Below are 17,988 nucleotides of genomic sequence, written 5' to 3' on the forward strand. Positions count from 1 at the left end.
CAGGGCCGTCCCTCCTCCTTTTTGGAGCGGCCTCCTGGCCGCTCGCATAGCTGTGGGTGACCACCCACAGTTATGACATCACTAGTGGTGATATCACCACTGACATCACTAGTGATGTCAATGGGGCCGGCCCCAGACGGTAGGCGTTCCCATGGGAACGCCTCCGTCTGGGCAGCCACGCCCCTGGCCCGCCCACCAAAGGGGGCGTGCTTTCAATCACCATCGACAGCACGCCCCCTTTGGTGCGAGACCCAAGCCGTCGTTATTCGGGTCTCGCGCATACGCACGACGGAGCCGCCTCCGTCGTGCGCATGCGCACTTGGGCAACATCGACCTGCTTGCGAGCGGGTCTGAATCAGGCCCTTATACTTTAATGCTATGGAACCTTTTATGTGAGTGTGCATTATGTAAGTATTAGGGGTTTGGGAAAAGACGCTAGTTATGTTTATCTGATTTGGGGCAGATGAGCACGCATGCAGCTAATAAACAGCGTTCGCATGCAGGATATTGTGCATTCGCTAATGTGCATCATGTTAACAGCGCAACTGTGCGTAATGTGCGGTGTTTATGCATGTGATTCTATTTATGATGGATTTAATATATATATATATATATATATATATATATATTGTATAATAATTTCTTACTAACATTTTTTAAACTGCAATGCAAATGTGTTATGGGCAGTGAGCTTCACTCTCAAACAGGGTGGAGACCCCCAAACGTGCTGGTGCCGGCCTGTCTGACAGTGAGTTTAAAAGAGCAGATTTCTTCCCATTGTTCATTCAGTCAAATTCAAGTCTCTGGGCCATATTACAATTGCCACAGCTACACCTGTCCACATGTGGGGTCTCTCCCTTTACATGCAAAAACACCCACAGTTCCTGGTGTATTGTCTTTTTCTATGTACTTTTCTCAGGAAGCTGTTTTTCTAGTTGCTAACTGATACTGTGTTTGTTTTGGTATATTTCTATGCAAGGTTGTCCCCAGAATGGGCCTGTCATGGCTTCTAAAGGGATTACCAAAAACTTTGCCATCTGTACTTAGCTCGTGAGTTGTAACTTAAAATGGCGTCGTGCAGATTCTTATTTTTAAGATGGAGTCAGGTTTCCATTCGCAAGATGGCGTCGCTCCAAGCTAATTTTACACTGATTCTGTCTCAGCCACTAAACCAGCTTTGACACCCTTCAACTTCCTCTCCTTCCCGAGTAGATATGTTGTCTCAGGGTCCATGTCTACATCCAGACCTATACAAACAAGAAAAAATGTGTCTGCGCCGGGGATCACTGTTCTATCAAAACAAACCAAAAAATTAATCACATAATACATTTATTAAAATAGCAACAATGTACCTATAGAACTGCAGTTCTCATACAATAATTAACCCATACAATAAGGACCATAAAACAGAATGTAACCGCACACTAATAAGGGCATGGAGCCATATAAAGTCCAAATGACCTACACAATACAGTCACTGATGGAAATATGTGAGTTCCTTGATCAATGGTAAAGCTCCATAAAAAAGATGGTAATCAAGGATAATTCAATGGATAGCAAATGGCTCTTTCCCTTACTAGGGATATTCGTATCTCCTCTGTAATGAACTGCCACTCACCACTGTCGTGGATGAATCCAGAGCAGGCCAGGGATCGGCAAGTGGGGATGCAAGTGGGCAATCAACCCAGCCAGGGATATGTATCGCCGGAGCACGGCCGGCCACGGGTGACAGCCTTTCCGTTCACAAAGTCTCTGAATACAAGCTGATTCCACGATGGGATGCAGCAAAGCTGCGTGTAGCAGTAGACCCCGTCACCTGAGATCAAATGGGATCAGTCAGCGGCAGAGTGGTCAGTAAGGCAGCAGGATCCACTATGGTCTGTAATAAAAGATACACACTCCAGTGTGTTATTCCTCGTAACAGCGGGCTGGTTTCACGATGGAATGCGGCAAATCTGCGTGTAACAATAAACCCCGTCACCTGGGATCAAATGGAATCAGTCAGCGGCAGAGTAATTGGTGAAGCAGCAGGATCCGCTAAGGTTTAGAATAAGTGGTACACACTCCGGTGTGTTGTTCCTCCTATCAGCGGCAATCGACTGCTTAGCTCACCATCAACAGCAGTTCAAATAGAAGGATCTGTTCCTTGACGCATTTCTCCTCACTTAGTGAGGTTTTTTTAAAAGGCAGACCTAGCCCGTCTGTCTTTAATGGCTTGGCTCTTGAGACATCCATCCTAATGGCTAAGGGTTAAGGGTTCTTCGGCTCTGTGGTCCAGACCATTCTCAGACCATTCTCAGAGCACATAAACTGGCCTCAGCCAGGGTTTACCACAGAATATGGCATACATATTTCCGATCATGTGCTCCAAGAAACTATGACCCTCAAGTCTTACAGTTTCTCTAATTCTTGCCTTTCTTCAGGCTGGACTGGATCTAGGTAGTAATATATTGGATACTTGCGCACTGGACTTGTATCGTAAAACTGTAGTTGTTTGGGAGCGCTGCTGGTAAAGAGAGAGAGTTTACCTTTCCTCTCGTGATAATTATATAAAGAACAGGAAGTACTTTACCGCGCTCACCCTTGGTGAATGGTGTACGTCTAGTGTATAAATTCCAGTCCCTATGTACAACAAACACTGTCTAGGTATACACCAAGAGAAGCATAATTATGTTCAATCTTTTTCTATGTCATCATAAATAAAATATATATTACACAAATACAAAATTAATATTCCTTAAATCAGAAAACAATGTCAATAAGAGCATGAAAAGAATGATCAGTAAATCTGTAGATATATAATATCCAGATAAAGAAAGGAAAATAAGGGGGGGGGGGGTCCTTGGAATAATCTGATAGGGTAGATGTAGATCCAGGAAAAAAGTCTAATGTAATGGTTGCAGCGGCGTCCCGCTGATATTGAGGGGTTGGATGGACGATCAGTGTGGTGCAGGAGCGCTGTATTGCTGGTGGATGAGGTGAACTTGCACAGGGTTGAGTCGGGTGTCTCCTGAACGTGTTGACTTACCTGACTGCCAGGTGCTCGAGTCCGTCTTTCGGAGAGACGTGCCCGGGGTCCGGCGGTCACGGGGGTGCTACTGTCTGGGGAGGGGAGGTCACTGGTTTGGGTTTAGAGAAACCTTTCACCAGGTGCCCCTGCCACTCGGAGACTTGCCTGATAATCCCTGTGCTGTCTGTCTCTCCGTACCAGGATCCTGTCGCACTGCTGGCCGCGGCGTCTATTTCCTCCGTCTGCTTCCTAGTTGTACCAGTCACGTGACTCCTGTGAAGCTGGCTCTCGTCTCTGCCTAGGTCTCTCTTGCTGATAGGGTAAATGGGGTAAAAATGGTGTTCCCAACGCGTTTCAGCTTGTCTTCCTCTGGGGTTGTGAATACTGTTTGTTTGTTCAGATGGGTTTATATAGGCCTTGTGCAATGTTCTTGTTGAGTTTCATTATTGGTTAATTGATCAGATTCTCTTTTTCTGCCTTGCTCTTATCTTGCAGTAGCCATATTCTTGAAGTCCAGTGTATTTATATGGGATAACCCGCATGTGTAGGGTTAATCGGCCATTTTGGGTTGGCCTTAGTTGATCTTAAAGGTGAAGACACATTTTTATATATACACATAAGATGTGATAGTAAGGTAAATAAAAGGTTATATAAAGATGATTTGATACTCTGTCACTGAATGATTGTTATTGCTAATATATATAGGTACACTTTATCTTGTGTATGTAATAGTTGTTGTTTTTTAATTATCTATGAATATCCTAATTTCTATTAATGTCTGCATGTATAGTTTCCACCCTCCCAAAATGGCAATGGGGGGATGTATATCTGTATAGGGACAAAGGTAATTGGTGGTAATCATAAATGGTAGGTGGGATAAATAATGTCTACGTATTAGTTGTGACAGATCTCGTTGTCTGGATTCAGTCCTTTGGGGCCAGTGTATCTAGTTGGATCATGCATTTGAGTTCTTCTTTATTAATGAGATGAATGTAATCTCCTCCTCTCCATCTTCTTTTATGCCAATAAATGTTACATTTGCTGGATTGCAGTCGTGATGACCTTTATAATGAGGTAATAGGGGATGGTCTTCAGTACCCCTTTGGATATTTCGTATATGCTCCCCCATTCTTGTTTTTAGGGGTCGAATGGTTCTGCCTAAATATGGTTTAGGACATGGGCATAGTAATGCGTATACCACGCCCTTTGAATTGCAAGTAATTCTATCTTTGATTTTGAAACTGACATTGTTAGTAGGAGACGTGATCTCTGTGGTGGGTTTGGTGTTTCTGTATCCGGTGATTTTGCACGCTTTACACGTCCCACAATGGAAAAATCCGCACCTCAGTGTACTGAACGGTAGTGTTGACTGTATCTGGGTGGTCGGAGGAATATGGTTTTTATTCGGTTTCAGTTTGATATCTGGGGTCTTCCTGAATGTAATTGTGGGTCTCTGCGGAAGAATATTCGCCAGTCATCTTGAAAGAGAATGTGCCAGTGTTTGTGTATGGGGCGTCTTATTTGATTAGCTTGCTGATTGTACTGTGTTATGAAATTGATGGATGTGTCATCATATTGGTTTTTGTTGGATTTGGATTCTAATAGTATCTTCCTCTCTGATTCCCTCACTTCTTGCTTAGCTATCTTGAGTTTTGTAGGATCGTACTTTTTCTAAATAAATTTGTTCTGCAAAAGGTCGCTGCTTTGTATATCATAATCACTCACTTTCATGCAGCTCCGTCTTAGTCTTTTAAATTGTCCTAGTGGTACATTATCTAACCATTTAGGATGGTGTCCACTTGATGCTAAGATGAACCTGTTAACATCTGCTTTTTTATGGCAAGTGTTGGTCTGTATGCATCCGTCTTCAATGAAAATATTAAGGTCTAGAAATTCAACCTTGTCTTTGCTATACTGGGATGTAAATATTAATTGTGTCTTCACCTTTAAGATCAACTAAGGCCAACCCAAATGGCCGATTAACCCTACACATGTGGGTTATCCCATATAATACACTGGACTTCAAGAATATGGCCACTGCAAGATAAGAGCAAGGCAGAAAAAGAGAATCTGATCAATTAACCAATAATGAAACTCAACAAGAACATTGCACAAGGCCTATATAAACCCATCTGAACAAACAAACAGTATTCACAACCCCAGAGGAAGAGCTGAAACGCGTTGGGCACACCATTATTACCCCATTTACCCTATCAGCAAGAGAGACCTAGGCAGAGACGAGAGCCAGCTTCACAGGAGTCACGTGACTGGTACAACTAGGAAGCAGACGGAGGAAATAGACGCCGCGGCCAGCAGTGCGACAGGATCCTGGTACGGAGAGACAGACAGCGCAGGGATTATCAGGCAAGTCTCCGAGTGGCAGGGGCACTGGTGAAAGGTTTCTCTAAACCCAAACCAGTGACCTCCCCTCCCCAGACAGTAGCACCCCCGTGACCGCCGGACCCTGGGCACGTCTCTCCGAAAGACGGACTCGAGCACCTGGCAGTCAGGTAAGTCAACACGTTCAGGAGACACCCGACTCAACCCTGTGCAAGTTCACCTCATCCACCAGCAATACAGCGCTCCTGCACCACACTGATCGTCCATCCAACCCCTCAATATCAGCGGGACGCCGCTGCAACCATTACATTAGACTTTTTTCCTGGATCTACATCTACCCTATCAGATTATTCCAAGGACCCCCCCCCCCTTATTTTCCTTTCTTTATCTGGATATTATATATCTACAGATTTACTGATCATTCTTTTCATGCTCTTATTGACATTGTTTTCTGATTTAAGGAATATTAATTTTGTATTTGTGTAATATATATTTTATTTATGATGACATAGAAAAAGATTGAACATAATTATGCTTCTCTTGGTGTATACCTAGACAGTGTTTGTTGTACATAGGGACTGGAATTTATACACCATTCACCAAGGGTGAGCGCGGTAAAGTACTTCCTAGCCTGGATCTAGGCCTCTCAGAGTGCAGGTCTCTGCTTTGTCTATCTGGTTTCAGCGCAGAATTGCTCCTATACCGGATGTATACACCTTCATGCAGGGTGGTCTACGGATACAACCTCCCTTTGTCCCTCCTGTGGCTCCATGGGATTTGTCAGTGAGCACTTCAGGAACCTCCATGCGAACCCCAGGAATCGGTGGATGTCACATGACTCACTGCGGAGACTGTTTCTTCTGGCTATGGCATCTGCCCATTGGGGTATCAGATTTAGGAGCGCTTTCTTGTCGCTCCCCCTTTTTGATATTTCAAACACGCCAGGCTTCCTACCCAAGGTGGTTTCTCGCTGCCACCTGAATGAGGAAATTGTGGTTCCAGCCTTTTAACCCACCTCTAAGTGCCTAAACCTAACCCCCCTTCCCCACAGCCTAAACCTAAGTCTTCCGGGGGGAAGGGGGGTGGTGCTTAACCCTAACCTCCCCTTGCGGGTGCCTAACCCTAACCTCCCCTTCCCCTAGCCTAAACCTAACCCTCCCAGGGGGGGTGCCTAACCCTAAGTCCCCCTAGGAGCCCTAAAACCTAACCCTCCCCCATGCGGCTGTCCGCGCCCGGCTTACCTTCGTTGGGTATGCCGGGCTTCCAGCGTATGTCTAATGACAGGCGTCGGGATTTCGACACCTGTCATTAGTACCTTGCCGGGATTTAACAGTCGGGAAGCCGGCAGTCAACATTTAGAACGTCAGCTTCCTGACTGCATCCCCTATTATCCTATCGCTGCTGCTATAACCATTTGTGGCGATGATAGAACCTCATTGCTAGGTAGTTACCAGCAGTAGTCACTGAGCGGTCTCATCTGGAGGATTACCACTAAATCCTAGGCTTCACTTAGAGGCAAAAAGTCGCGTTCGGCAAAATGTTTTCGCTGCCGCAATCTGTTCACCTCATTTGCCTGTTTTTACGCAAAGTTATCGCGTACTTTCACATTGCGCGCTCCAGCTTTTCACCCTATTCAATTCCAAAACAGGCGAAAACGCAGAGGTGCGAATGTAGTGAATGGCGAAACTAGCGTGATGGACTGATTATTTGGGGGAAATCAGTCTGTACCCCATAAAAAGCTTAACTGAGATATCAATATAGAAGTGTATTATTAGACCTAATAAAATATTTTAGCTTCTTAAATTAAGTCAAAGGGTCGCTATTAGCATATTTACTATACGTGTAGATAAATGATGAAAAGCTATTTCTTTTGTGAAAAATAATTGCTGTATTTATATAGGGGATTAATTTAAATGGGTACCAGTATATTTTTGTGTATATAAAGTGCATTATTAAAAAATTTTTTAAAAATACACCTACTGCAGCCACCTGCAATCCTAAAACACCTGTCCCATCCATACAGCCCCCCAAACACCTGTCCCATCCATACAGCTCCCCAAACACCTGTCCCATCCATACAGCTCCCCAAACACCTGTCCCATCCATACAGCTCCCCAAACACCTGTCCCATCCATACAGCCCCCCAAACACCTGTCCCATCCATACAGCCCCCCAAACACCTGTCCCATCCATACAGCCCCCCCAAACACCTGTACCATACATACAGCCCCCTAAACACTTCTCCCTTCCATATAGCACCCCAAACTACCTGCCCCATCCACACAGCCCCCCAAACACCTGTCCCATCCATACAGCTCCCCAAACACCTGTCCCATCCATACAGCTCCCCAAACACCTGTCCCATCCATACAGCTCCCCAAACACCTGTCCCATCCATACAGCTCCCCAAAAACCTGTCCCATCCATACAGCTCCCCCAAACACCTTTCCCATCCATACAGCTCCCCAAACACCTGTCCCATCCATACAGCTCCCCAAACACCTGTCCCATCCATACAGCTCCCCCAAACACCTTTCCCATCCATACAGCCCCCCCAAACACCTTTCCCATCCATACAGCCCCCCAAACACCTGTCCCATCCATACAGTTCCCCAAACACCTGTCCCATCCATACAGCCCCCCAAAACACCTGTCCCATCCATGCAGCCCCCCAAACATCTGTCCCATCCATACAGCTCCCCAAACACCTGCCCCATCCATACAGCTCCCCAAACACCTGTCCCATCCATACAGCCCCCCAAACACCTGTCCCATCCATGCAGCCCCCCCAAACACCTGTCCCATCCATGCAGCCCCCCCCAAACACCTGTCCCATCCATACAGCCCCCCAAACTCCTGTCCCATCCATACAGCCCCCCAAACTCCTGTCCCATCCATACAGCCCCCCAAACACCTGTCCCATCCATACAGCCCCCCAAACACTTGTCCCATCCATACAGCCCCCAAAATCCTCTCCCAGCCCGAACACCTGTCTCGCTAATATCTGTGCATTGCGGAGCATAGGGCTCTCCACCTGCTGTACTAGTGACTTGGTGGCTGATCTCCCTTCTGAGCCCTATGTTACATGCAGAGCCCATCTGTGCCTCCCTCTGGGGGTGCAGAGATTCTCTGTGCCCTGAATTACACACAGAGCCCCTGAGCCTGGTCCTGTACATGCAGAGCCCTTCTGTGTCCCATCCTGTACATTCAGAGCCCTTCTGTGTCCCATCCTGTACAAGCAGAGCCCTTCTGTGTCCCATCCTGTACAAGCAGAGCCCTTCTGTGTCCCATCCTGTACATGCAGAGCCCTTCTGTGTCCCATCCTGTGCATGCAGAGCCCTTCTGTGTCCCATCCTGTGCATGCAGAGCCCTTCTGTGTCCCATCCTGTGCATGCAGAGCCCTTCTGTGTCCCATCCTGTACATGCAGAGCCCTTCTGTGTCCCATCCTGTACATGCAGAGCCCTTCTGTGTCCCATCCTGTACATGCAGAGCCCTCTGTGCCGGAATGGGATTGAAATCCCGACAACGGCAGGTAACCACCTAACCCTCCCCTGACCCTCCCTAGGGATGTCTAACCTTAAACTCACGCGGTGGTGCCTAAACCTAACCCCCCCCCGCACCCTAAACCTAAACCCTATCCTCCCTCCAGCGCCGCCTAACCCTCCCCGGGACGTGCCTAAGTGCTAGGGACGGCATGACTCGCCTCGATCTGTCCAGCGTCGGGATGAAGATAAGCGTCGGCATATCGATGCCTATCTTCTGACCTTTGCTGGTCTGCTGGTGTCGGGATATAGACCGGCGGGCTACTAACTACAGGACATCCCCTCTGTGCCTTGTTCTGCACACCTATCCTTACATGCATTTATCTGATCTCATTCTCTCTTTTATTTTTCAGGTCGCTGAGAAGGTTATAAAGGTTTTTGCTGAGCAGATTTTCTTTACAGGATTCATCCACGCAGACCCCCACCCAGGAAACGGTAATTTTCCCACACAGATTCCCCACCCATGAAATGGTCATTTCCCCATAGAGATCCCCCACTCAGGAAACTGTAATTTCCCCACACAGACCCCCCACACAGGAAATGGAAATTTCCCCACACAGACCCCCCCCCCACCCAGGAAATGGTAACTTCCCCACACAGACCCCCACCCAGGAAATGGTCATTTCCCCACACAGAACCCCACCCAGGGAACAGTAATTTCCCCACACAGACCCCCCACCCAGGACACCGTAATTTCCTCACACAGAACCCCACCCAGGAAATGGTAATTTCCCCACACAGATCCCCCACCCAGGAAATGGTAATTTCCCCACACAGATCCCCCACCCAGGAAACAGTAATTTTCCCACACAGACCCCCCCCCCACCCAGGAAACAGTAATTTCCCCACACAGACCCCCCCCCACCCAGGAAACTGTAATTTCCCCACACAGACCCCCCCCACCCAGGAAACAGTAATTTCCACGCACAGAACCCCCCACCCAGGAAACTGTAATTTCCCCGCACAGACCCCCCACCCAGGAAACGGTAATTTTCCCACACAGAACCCCACCCAGGAAATGGTAATTTCCACACGCAGACCCCCCACCCAGGACAGCGTAATTTCCCCACACAGATCCCCACCCAGGAAACGGTAATTTCCCCACGCAGACCCCCACCCAGGAAACGGTAATTTTCCCACACAGACCCCCCACCCAGGAAATGGTCATTTCCCCACACAGACCCCCCCCCACCCAGGACACCATAATTTCCCAACACAGAACCCCACCCAGGAAATAGTAATTTCCCCACACAGACCACCACCCAGGACACCGTAATTTCCCCACACAGACCCCCCCCACCCAGAAAACTGTAATTTCCCTGCACAATCCCCCCCGCCCAGGAAACTGTAATTTCCCCACACAGACCCCCCCACCCAGGAAATGGTCATTTCCCCACACAGACCCCCCACCCAGGACACCGTAAATTCCACACACAGACCCCGCACCCAGGACACCGTAATTTCCCCACACAGACCCCCACCCAGGAAATGGTACTTTCCCCAGACAGACCCCCCACCCAGGAAATGGTACTTTCCCCACACAGACCCCCAACCCAGGAAATGGTACTTTCCCCACATAGACCCCCACCCAGGAAATGGTACTTTCCCCACACAGACCCCCCCCACCCAGGAAATGGTACTTTCCCCACACAGACCGCCCACCCAGGACACCGTAATTTCCCCACACAGACCCGCCCACCCAGGACACCGTAATTTCCCCACACAGACCCACCCACCCAGGAAATGGTACTTTCCCCACACAGACCCCCCACCCAGGAAATGGTACTTTCCCCACACAGACCCCACCTCGTTTAGCTGCTTCTTACAGCGCCCCTGTATTTATCCCACTTTCTGAGTTATTTATGTACAGTTTTTCTGTTTTATGTGATGATGATGATCCAGCTTTATCCTGAGCCCTGGTAACCCGGGCGTGTATGGTGTAATCTATTATATGTCACTTCTGGTCATAAGAACAAATGTACAGTGGCTATAATAGAGCGACGCATTCTGCCAATCTGGAACTGCGCATTGTGTATGTGGCGCAGAGCGGTGTGATAGTGACACATATCATCTATATACACAGGCCGCGGTGTGATAGTGACACACGTAGGGGTATAATAGTACAGAACAATATATACACGGGCCGCGGTGTGATAGTGACACACGTAGGGGTATAATAGTACAGAACGATATATACACGGGCCGCGGTGTGATAGTGACACACTTAGGGGTATAATAGTACAGAACGATATATACACGGGCCGCGGTGTGATAGTGACACACGTAGGGGTATAATAGTACAGAACGATATATACACGGGCCGCGGTGTGATAGTGACACACGTAGGGGTGTAATAGTGCAGAACAATATATACACGGGCCGCGGTGTGATAGTGACACACGTAGGGGTATAATAGTACAGAACAATATATACACGGGCCGCGGTGTGATAGTGACACACGTAGTGGTATAATAGTACAGAACAATATATACACGGGCCGCGGTGTGATAGTGACACACGTAGGGGTATAATAGTGCAGTAACATAGTCTAAGCTCCTCCTTGAAGCCCATAGAACATCGCTATGTACCCCATGTAACCTCTCTTTTACCACCCATCCCCAATTGGAAGCGTCCCTCACCCTGACAGTCCCATAATGCCTAGGTGCTGGCAGGAAGTGACAGGTGCAGAATTTTTACAACTTGTTCCCCGGACATTGGCGTACACACTATAGATTGGCGCACACACAATTGAATAACTCCAGGAACTCTTTCCCAGTGCTACTCAACATCGCGTTCAATTGAATTACCTCCAATAATAGTGTAATAATAATGTTTCCTATACACAAGAAGGAACAATGGGCCTGATTCAGAGCCGGACACTCTGACCAGAGCGCTCGCTCTGAATCAGGGCCCTCCTCCATTAAAATGGAGCGTCCTCCTGGACGCTCGTATAGCTGTGGGTCACCACCCACAGCATATACGAGCGTCCAAAAAGATGGTTGCGATGGTCTTGACCTTCGCGACCATCGGACTTGCGACGGAGACCCTGCGGTAGGGTTTCCCTGCCACAAGCCCTGGAGTGATTTTGGCTCTATCAGAGCCAAAATCACTCCCACTGACATCACTAGTGATGTCAGTGGGGCCGGCTTCAGACGGTAGGCGTTCCCATGGGAACGCCTCCGTCTGGCAGGCACGCCCACCAAAGGGGGCGTGCTGTCAATCAACATCGACAGCACGCCCCCTTTGATGCGAGACCCGGAGCGACAGCTTGGCTGTCGCAGTCCGGGTCTCGCGCATGCGCACGACGGAGCTCCCTCCGTCGTGCGCATGCGTAGTGGGGAACATCGACCCACTTGCGAGCGTACTGCCGCTTGCGAGTGGGTCTGAATGACCCCCAGTGTCAGGACAGTTATTAACAAATGAAAAAGACAATTCTACAGATAAATTGTTATAAAATAAAACTTCTCCATAGGGTCAATATGAAAATGTCTGCGGAAGATTTAGTACAGTATTACTGCTGCCAGTATAAGACCTGTTTTATGATGCGGAGTAATATAGCTGCTATCACTATATGTGATTGAGTCATGTGTGTGTGTGTGTATATATATATATATATATATATATATATATATGTATATGTGTGTGTGTATATATATATATTTATCATGCACATTCCCTTCATATTGTGTGTATTGGGCTGGGATAGATTAGGCAGCAGGGTGACGAGGGCTGAGATAGATTAGGCAGCAGGGCGACGAGGGCTGGGATAGATTAGGCAGCAGGGCGACGAGGGCTGGGATAGATTAGGCAGCAGGGCGACGAGGGCTGGGATAGATTAGGCAGCAGGGTGACGAGGGCTGGTATAGATTAGGCAGCAGGGCGACGAGGGCTGGGATAGATTAGGCAGCAGGGTGACGAGGGCTGGGATAGATGAGGCAGCAGGGTGACGAGGGCTGGGATATACTAGGCAGCAGGGTGACGAGGGCTGGGATAGATTAGGCAGCAGGGTGACGAGGGCTGGGATATATATTAGGCAGCAGGGTGACGAGGGCTGGGATATTTTAGGCAGCAGGGTGACGAGGGCTGGGATGTTTTAGGCAGCATGGTGACGAGGGCTGGGATATATTAGGCAGCAGGTGAATTGAAAATGGGGAAAGTGTAAGGATGTTAGTGACTATATAAAGGGACAAATGGTGATGGCGAGACGCTGGGTCAGAGCATCCCGGGATGTTCTCAATACCGACGCCTATCTTAATCCTGACGCCGGAATGCTGAAGGGCGCCCGACCGAACGCGCTCCTCTGTAATGTGTGACAGGATTTGTGGTGTCTGAGATTGGGTGATATAGGGCCCCTGTAATGTAATACGGGATGTATGTGGGGAGGGTGATATGGGGCCCCTGTAATGTAATACGGGCTGTATGTGGGGGAGGGTGATATGGGGCCCCTGTAATGTAATATGGGATGTATGTGGGGAGGGTGATATGGGGCCCCTGTAATGTAATGTGGGATGTATGTTGGGGAGGGTGATATGGGGCCCCTGTAATGTAATATGGGCTGTATGTGGGGAGGGTGATATGGGGCCCCTGTAATGTAATACGGGCTGTATGTGGGGGAGGGTGATATGGGGCCCCTGTAATGTAATATGGGCTGTATGTGAGGAGGGTGATATGGGGCCCCTGTAATATAATATGGGATGTATGTGGGGGAAGGTGATATGGGGCCCCTGTAATGTAATATGGGATGTATGTGGGGGAGGGTGATATGGGGCCCCTGTAATGTAATACGGGCTGTATGTGGGGAGGGTGATATGGGGCCCCTGTAATGTAATATGGGATGTATGTGGGGAGGGTGACATGGGGCCCCAGTAATGTAATATGGCAAGTATGTGGGGAGGGTGATATGTGGCCCCTGTAATGTAATATGGGATGTATGTGGGGAGGGTGATATGGGGTCCCTGTAATGTAATCTGGGATGTGTGTGGGGGATAGTGATATGGGGCCCCTGTAATGTAATATGGGATGTATGTGGGGGATGGTGATATGGGGCCCCTGTAATGTAATATGGGATGTATGTGGGGGATGGTGATATGGGGCCCCTTTAATGTAATATGGGATGTATGTGGTGGAGGGTGATATGGGGCCCCTGTAATGTAATATGGAATGTATGTGGTTGAGGGTGATATGGGGCCCCTGTAATGTAATATGGGATGTATGTGGGGGATGGTGATATGGGGCCCCTGTAATGTAATATGGGCTGTATGTGGGGACGGTGATATGGGGCCCCTGTAATGTAATACGGGCTGTATGTGGGGGAGGGTGATATGGGGCCCCTGTAATGTAATATGGGCTGTATGTGGGGAGGGTGATATGGGGCCCCTGTAATGTAATACGGGCTGTATGTGGGGGAGGGTGATATGGGGCCCCTGTAATGTAATATGGGCTGTATGTGGGGAGGGTGATATGGGGCCCCTGTAATATAATATGGGATGTATGTGGGGGAGGGTGATAATGGGCCCCTGTAATGTAATATGGGATGTATGTGGGGGATGGTGATATGGGGCCCCTGTAATGTAATATGGGCTGTATGTGGGGAGGGTGATATGGGGCCCCTGTAATGTAATACGGGCTGTATGTGGGGAGGGTGATATGGGGCCCCTGTAATGTAATATGGAATGTATGTGGGGGAGGGTGATATGGGGCCCCTGTAATATAATATGGGATGTATGTTGGGGAGGGTGATATGGGGCCCCTGTAATGTAATATGGGATGTATGTGGGGGATGGTGATATGGGGCCCCTGTAATGTAATATGGGCTGTATGTGGGGAGGGTGATATGGGGCCCCTGTAATGTAATACGGGCTGTATGTGGGGAGGGTGATATGGGGCCCCTGTAATGTAATATGGAATGTATGTGGGGGAGGGTGATATGGGGCCCCTGTAATGTAATATGGGATGTATGTGGGGAGGGTGATATGGGGCCCCTGTAATGTAATGTGGGATGTATGTTGGGGAGGGTGATATGGGGCCCCTGTAATGTAATATGGGCTGTATGTGGGGAGGGTGATATGGGGCCCCTGTAATGTAATACGGGCTGTATGTGGGGGAGGGTGATATGGGGCCCCTGTAATGTAATACGGGCTGTATGTGGGGGAGGGTGATATGGGGCCCCTGTAATGTAATATGGGATGGGCTCTATGTGAGGAGGGTGATATGGGGCCCCTGTAATGTGATATGGAGACTCTGTAATGTAATATGGGATGTATGTGGGGGAGGGTGATATGGGGCCCCTGTAATGTAATATGGGCTGTATGTGGGGGAGGGTGATATGGGGCCCCTGTAATGTAATACGGGCTGTATGTGGGGAGGTTGATATGGGGCCCCTGTAATGTAATATGGCATGTATGTTGGGGATGGTGATATGGGGCCCCTGTAATGTAATATGGGTTGTATGTGGGGGATGGTGATATGGGGCCCCTGTAATGTAATATGGGATGTATGTGGGGGAGGGTGATATGGAGCCCCTGTAATGTAATATGGGATGTATGTGGGGAGGGTGATATGGGGCCCCTGTAATATAATATGGGATGTATGTTGGGGAGGGTGATATGGGGCCCCTGTAATGTAATATGGGATGTATGTGGGGGAGGTTGATATGGGGTCCCTGTAATGTAATATGGGATGTATGTGGGGAAGGTGATATGGAGTCCCTGTAATGTAATATGGAATGTATGTGGGGAGGGTGATATGGGGCCCCTGTAATGTAATATGGGCTGTATGTGGGGGAGGGTGATATGGGGCCCCTGTAATGTAATACGGGCTGTATGTGGGGAGGTTGATATGGGGCCCCTGTAATGTAATATGGCATGTATGTTGGGGATGGTGATATGGGGCCCCTGTAATGTAATATGGGTTGTATGTGGGGGATGGTGATATGGGGCCCCTGTAATGTAATATGGGATGTATGTGGGGGAGGGTGATATGGAGCCCCTGTAATGTAATATGGGATGTATGTGGGGAGGGTGATATGGGGCCCCTGTAATATAATATGGGATGTATGTTGGGGAGGGTGATATGGGGCCCCTGTAATGTAATATGGGATGTATGTGGGGGAGGGTGATATGGGGTCCCTGTAATGTAATATGGGATGTATGTGGGGAGGGTGATATGGGGCCCCTGTAATGTAATGTGGGCTCTATGTGAGGAGGGTGATATGGGGCCCCTGTAATGTAATATGGGATGTATGTGGGGATAGTGATATGGGGCCCCTGTAATGTAATATGGGATGTATGTGAGGGAGGGTGATATGGGGCCCCTGTATTGTAATATGGGATGTATGTGGGGAGGGTGATATGGGGCCCCTGTAATGTAATATGGGATGGGCTCTATGTGGGGAGGGTGATATGGGGCCCCTGTAATGTAATATGGGATGTATGTGGGGAGGGTGATATGGGGCCCCTGTAATGTAATATGGAATGTATGTAGGGAGGGTGATATGGAGCCCCTGTAATATAATATGGAATGTATGTGGGGAGGGTAATATGGGGCCCCTGTAATGTAATATGGGATGTATGTGGGGAGGGTGATATGGGGCCCCTGTATTGTAATATGGGATGGGCTCTATGTGGGGAGGGTGATATGGGGCCCCTGTAATGTAATATGGGATGTATGTGGGGAGGGTGATATGGGGCCCCTGTAATATAATATGGAATGTATGTGGGGAGGGTGATATGGGGCCCCTGTAATGTAATATGGAATGTATGTGGGGGATGGTGATATGGAGCCCCTGTAATATAATATGGAATGTATGTGGGGAGGGTGATATGGGGCCCCTGTAATATAATATGGAATGTATGTGGGGGAGGGTGATATGGGGCCCGGGGCCCCTGTAATGTAATATGGGATGGGCTCTATGTGGGGAGGGTGATATGGGGCCCCTGTAATGTAATATGGGATGTACAGTATGTGGGGAGGGTGATACGGTTCCGGGGCCCCTGTAATGTAATATGGGATGGGCTCTATGTGGGGAGGGTGATATGGTTCCGGGGCCCCTGTAATGTAAGATGGGATGGGCTCTATGTGGTGAGGGTGATATGGGGCCCGGGGCCCCTGTAATGTATGATGTGGGTGATCTCGGGTCAGACCCGCCCTCCGGGTGCCACAGTTAATATGATCTCCTTTCCATCCCTCCAGTTCTGGTGAATATGGGTCCGGATGGAAAGGCGCGGCTGGTCTTGCTGGATCACGGCCTGTATGAGTACCTGAGTGAGAGGTAACGCCCTGCGCGTCTGTCTGCTTGCGCTGCTTTCTCTGTGCTGTCTGATATATAATGTGCGCTGCTATTTCTCACAGGGACCGCACTGCTCTGTGTAAACTCTGGAGGTCGATTGTACTGAGGAACCGACCATATATGGAGAGATATTCTGCGGAGCTCGGCGTTAAAGGTCTGTGTATATGAATAGTGGTGCGTGTTGTTTATCATTACATTACTGCTGTACAGTATTTCCCCTGCCCGCCACATGTCTCTGAGCCTGTAGTGCGCCATGAGAGGGAACCCTCTGTGTAATCACGCTGAATCTCTGCTGCCTCTCCAGATTACCTCCTCTTCTGTGAGATTCTCCTGCAGCGCCCCCTATCGCTCTCCAGGACTTTGGGGAATGCCCTGACCCAGGAGGAAACACAGTACATGCAAGACATGGCCAAGGAACAGTTTGATGACATTATCCGAGTACTCCGAGCTCTGCCACGTCCCATGCTCCTCGTTTTCCGAAACCTCAACACTGTCCGCTCACTGAACATTGGATTGGGAGCTCCGGCTGATCGGTATCTGATCATGGCTCGCAGGTCTGCATTATAACACTTCAGCGTCACAATGGAGAGGTGTATAAGGATTGAGGCTGGGAGAATATGTTGTGTGATGCTCATTGTACAGGAGGCTGATTCCTATAGTGTGAGGGTCATTGTACAGGAGGCTGATTCCTATAGTGTGAGGGTCATTGTACAGGAGGCTGATTCCTATAGTGTGATGCTCATTCTACAGGAGGCTGATTCCTATAGTGTGATGCTCATTCTACAGGAGGCTGATTCCTATAGTGTGA

The 17,988-nt window shown here is 48.8% G+C and overlaps 1 protein-coding gene across 1 annotated transcript in view; it reads left to right on the forward strand.

Moving 5' to 3' along the window:
* The window catches only part of ADCK5 (aarF domain containing kinase 5), a 183,621-nt gene that overhangs the window by 144,572 nt on the left and 21,061 nt on the right, over positions 1-17,988 (forward strand). Inside the window, 4 exon segments of the mRNA XM_088458901.1 lie at positions 9,247-9,328; positions 17,084-17,162; positions 17,243-17,334; positions 17,485-17,734. Of these exon segments, the coding sequence (XP_088315027.1) occupies positions 9,247-9,328; positions 17,084-17,162; positions 17,243-17,334; positions 17,485-17,734 (503 nt within the window).

This window comes from Taudactylus pleione, unplaced genomic scaffold (genome assembly GCF_031769625.1).
Source record: "Taudactylus pleione unplaced genomic scaffold, aTauple2 ptg000863l, whole genome shotgun sequence".
Taxonomy (NCBI): Eukaryota; Metazoa; Chordata; class Amphibia; order Anura; family Myobatrachidae; genus Taudactylus; species Taudactylus pleione.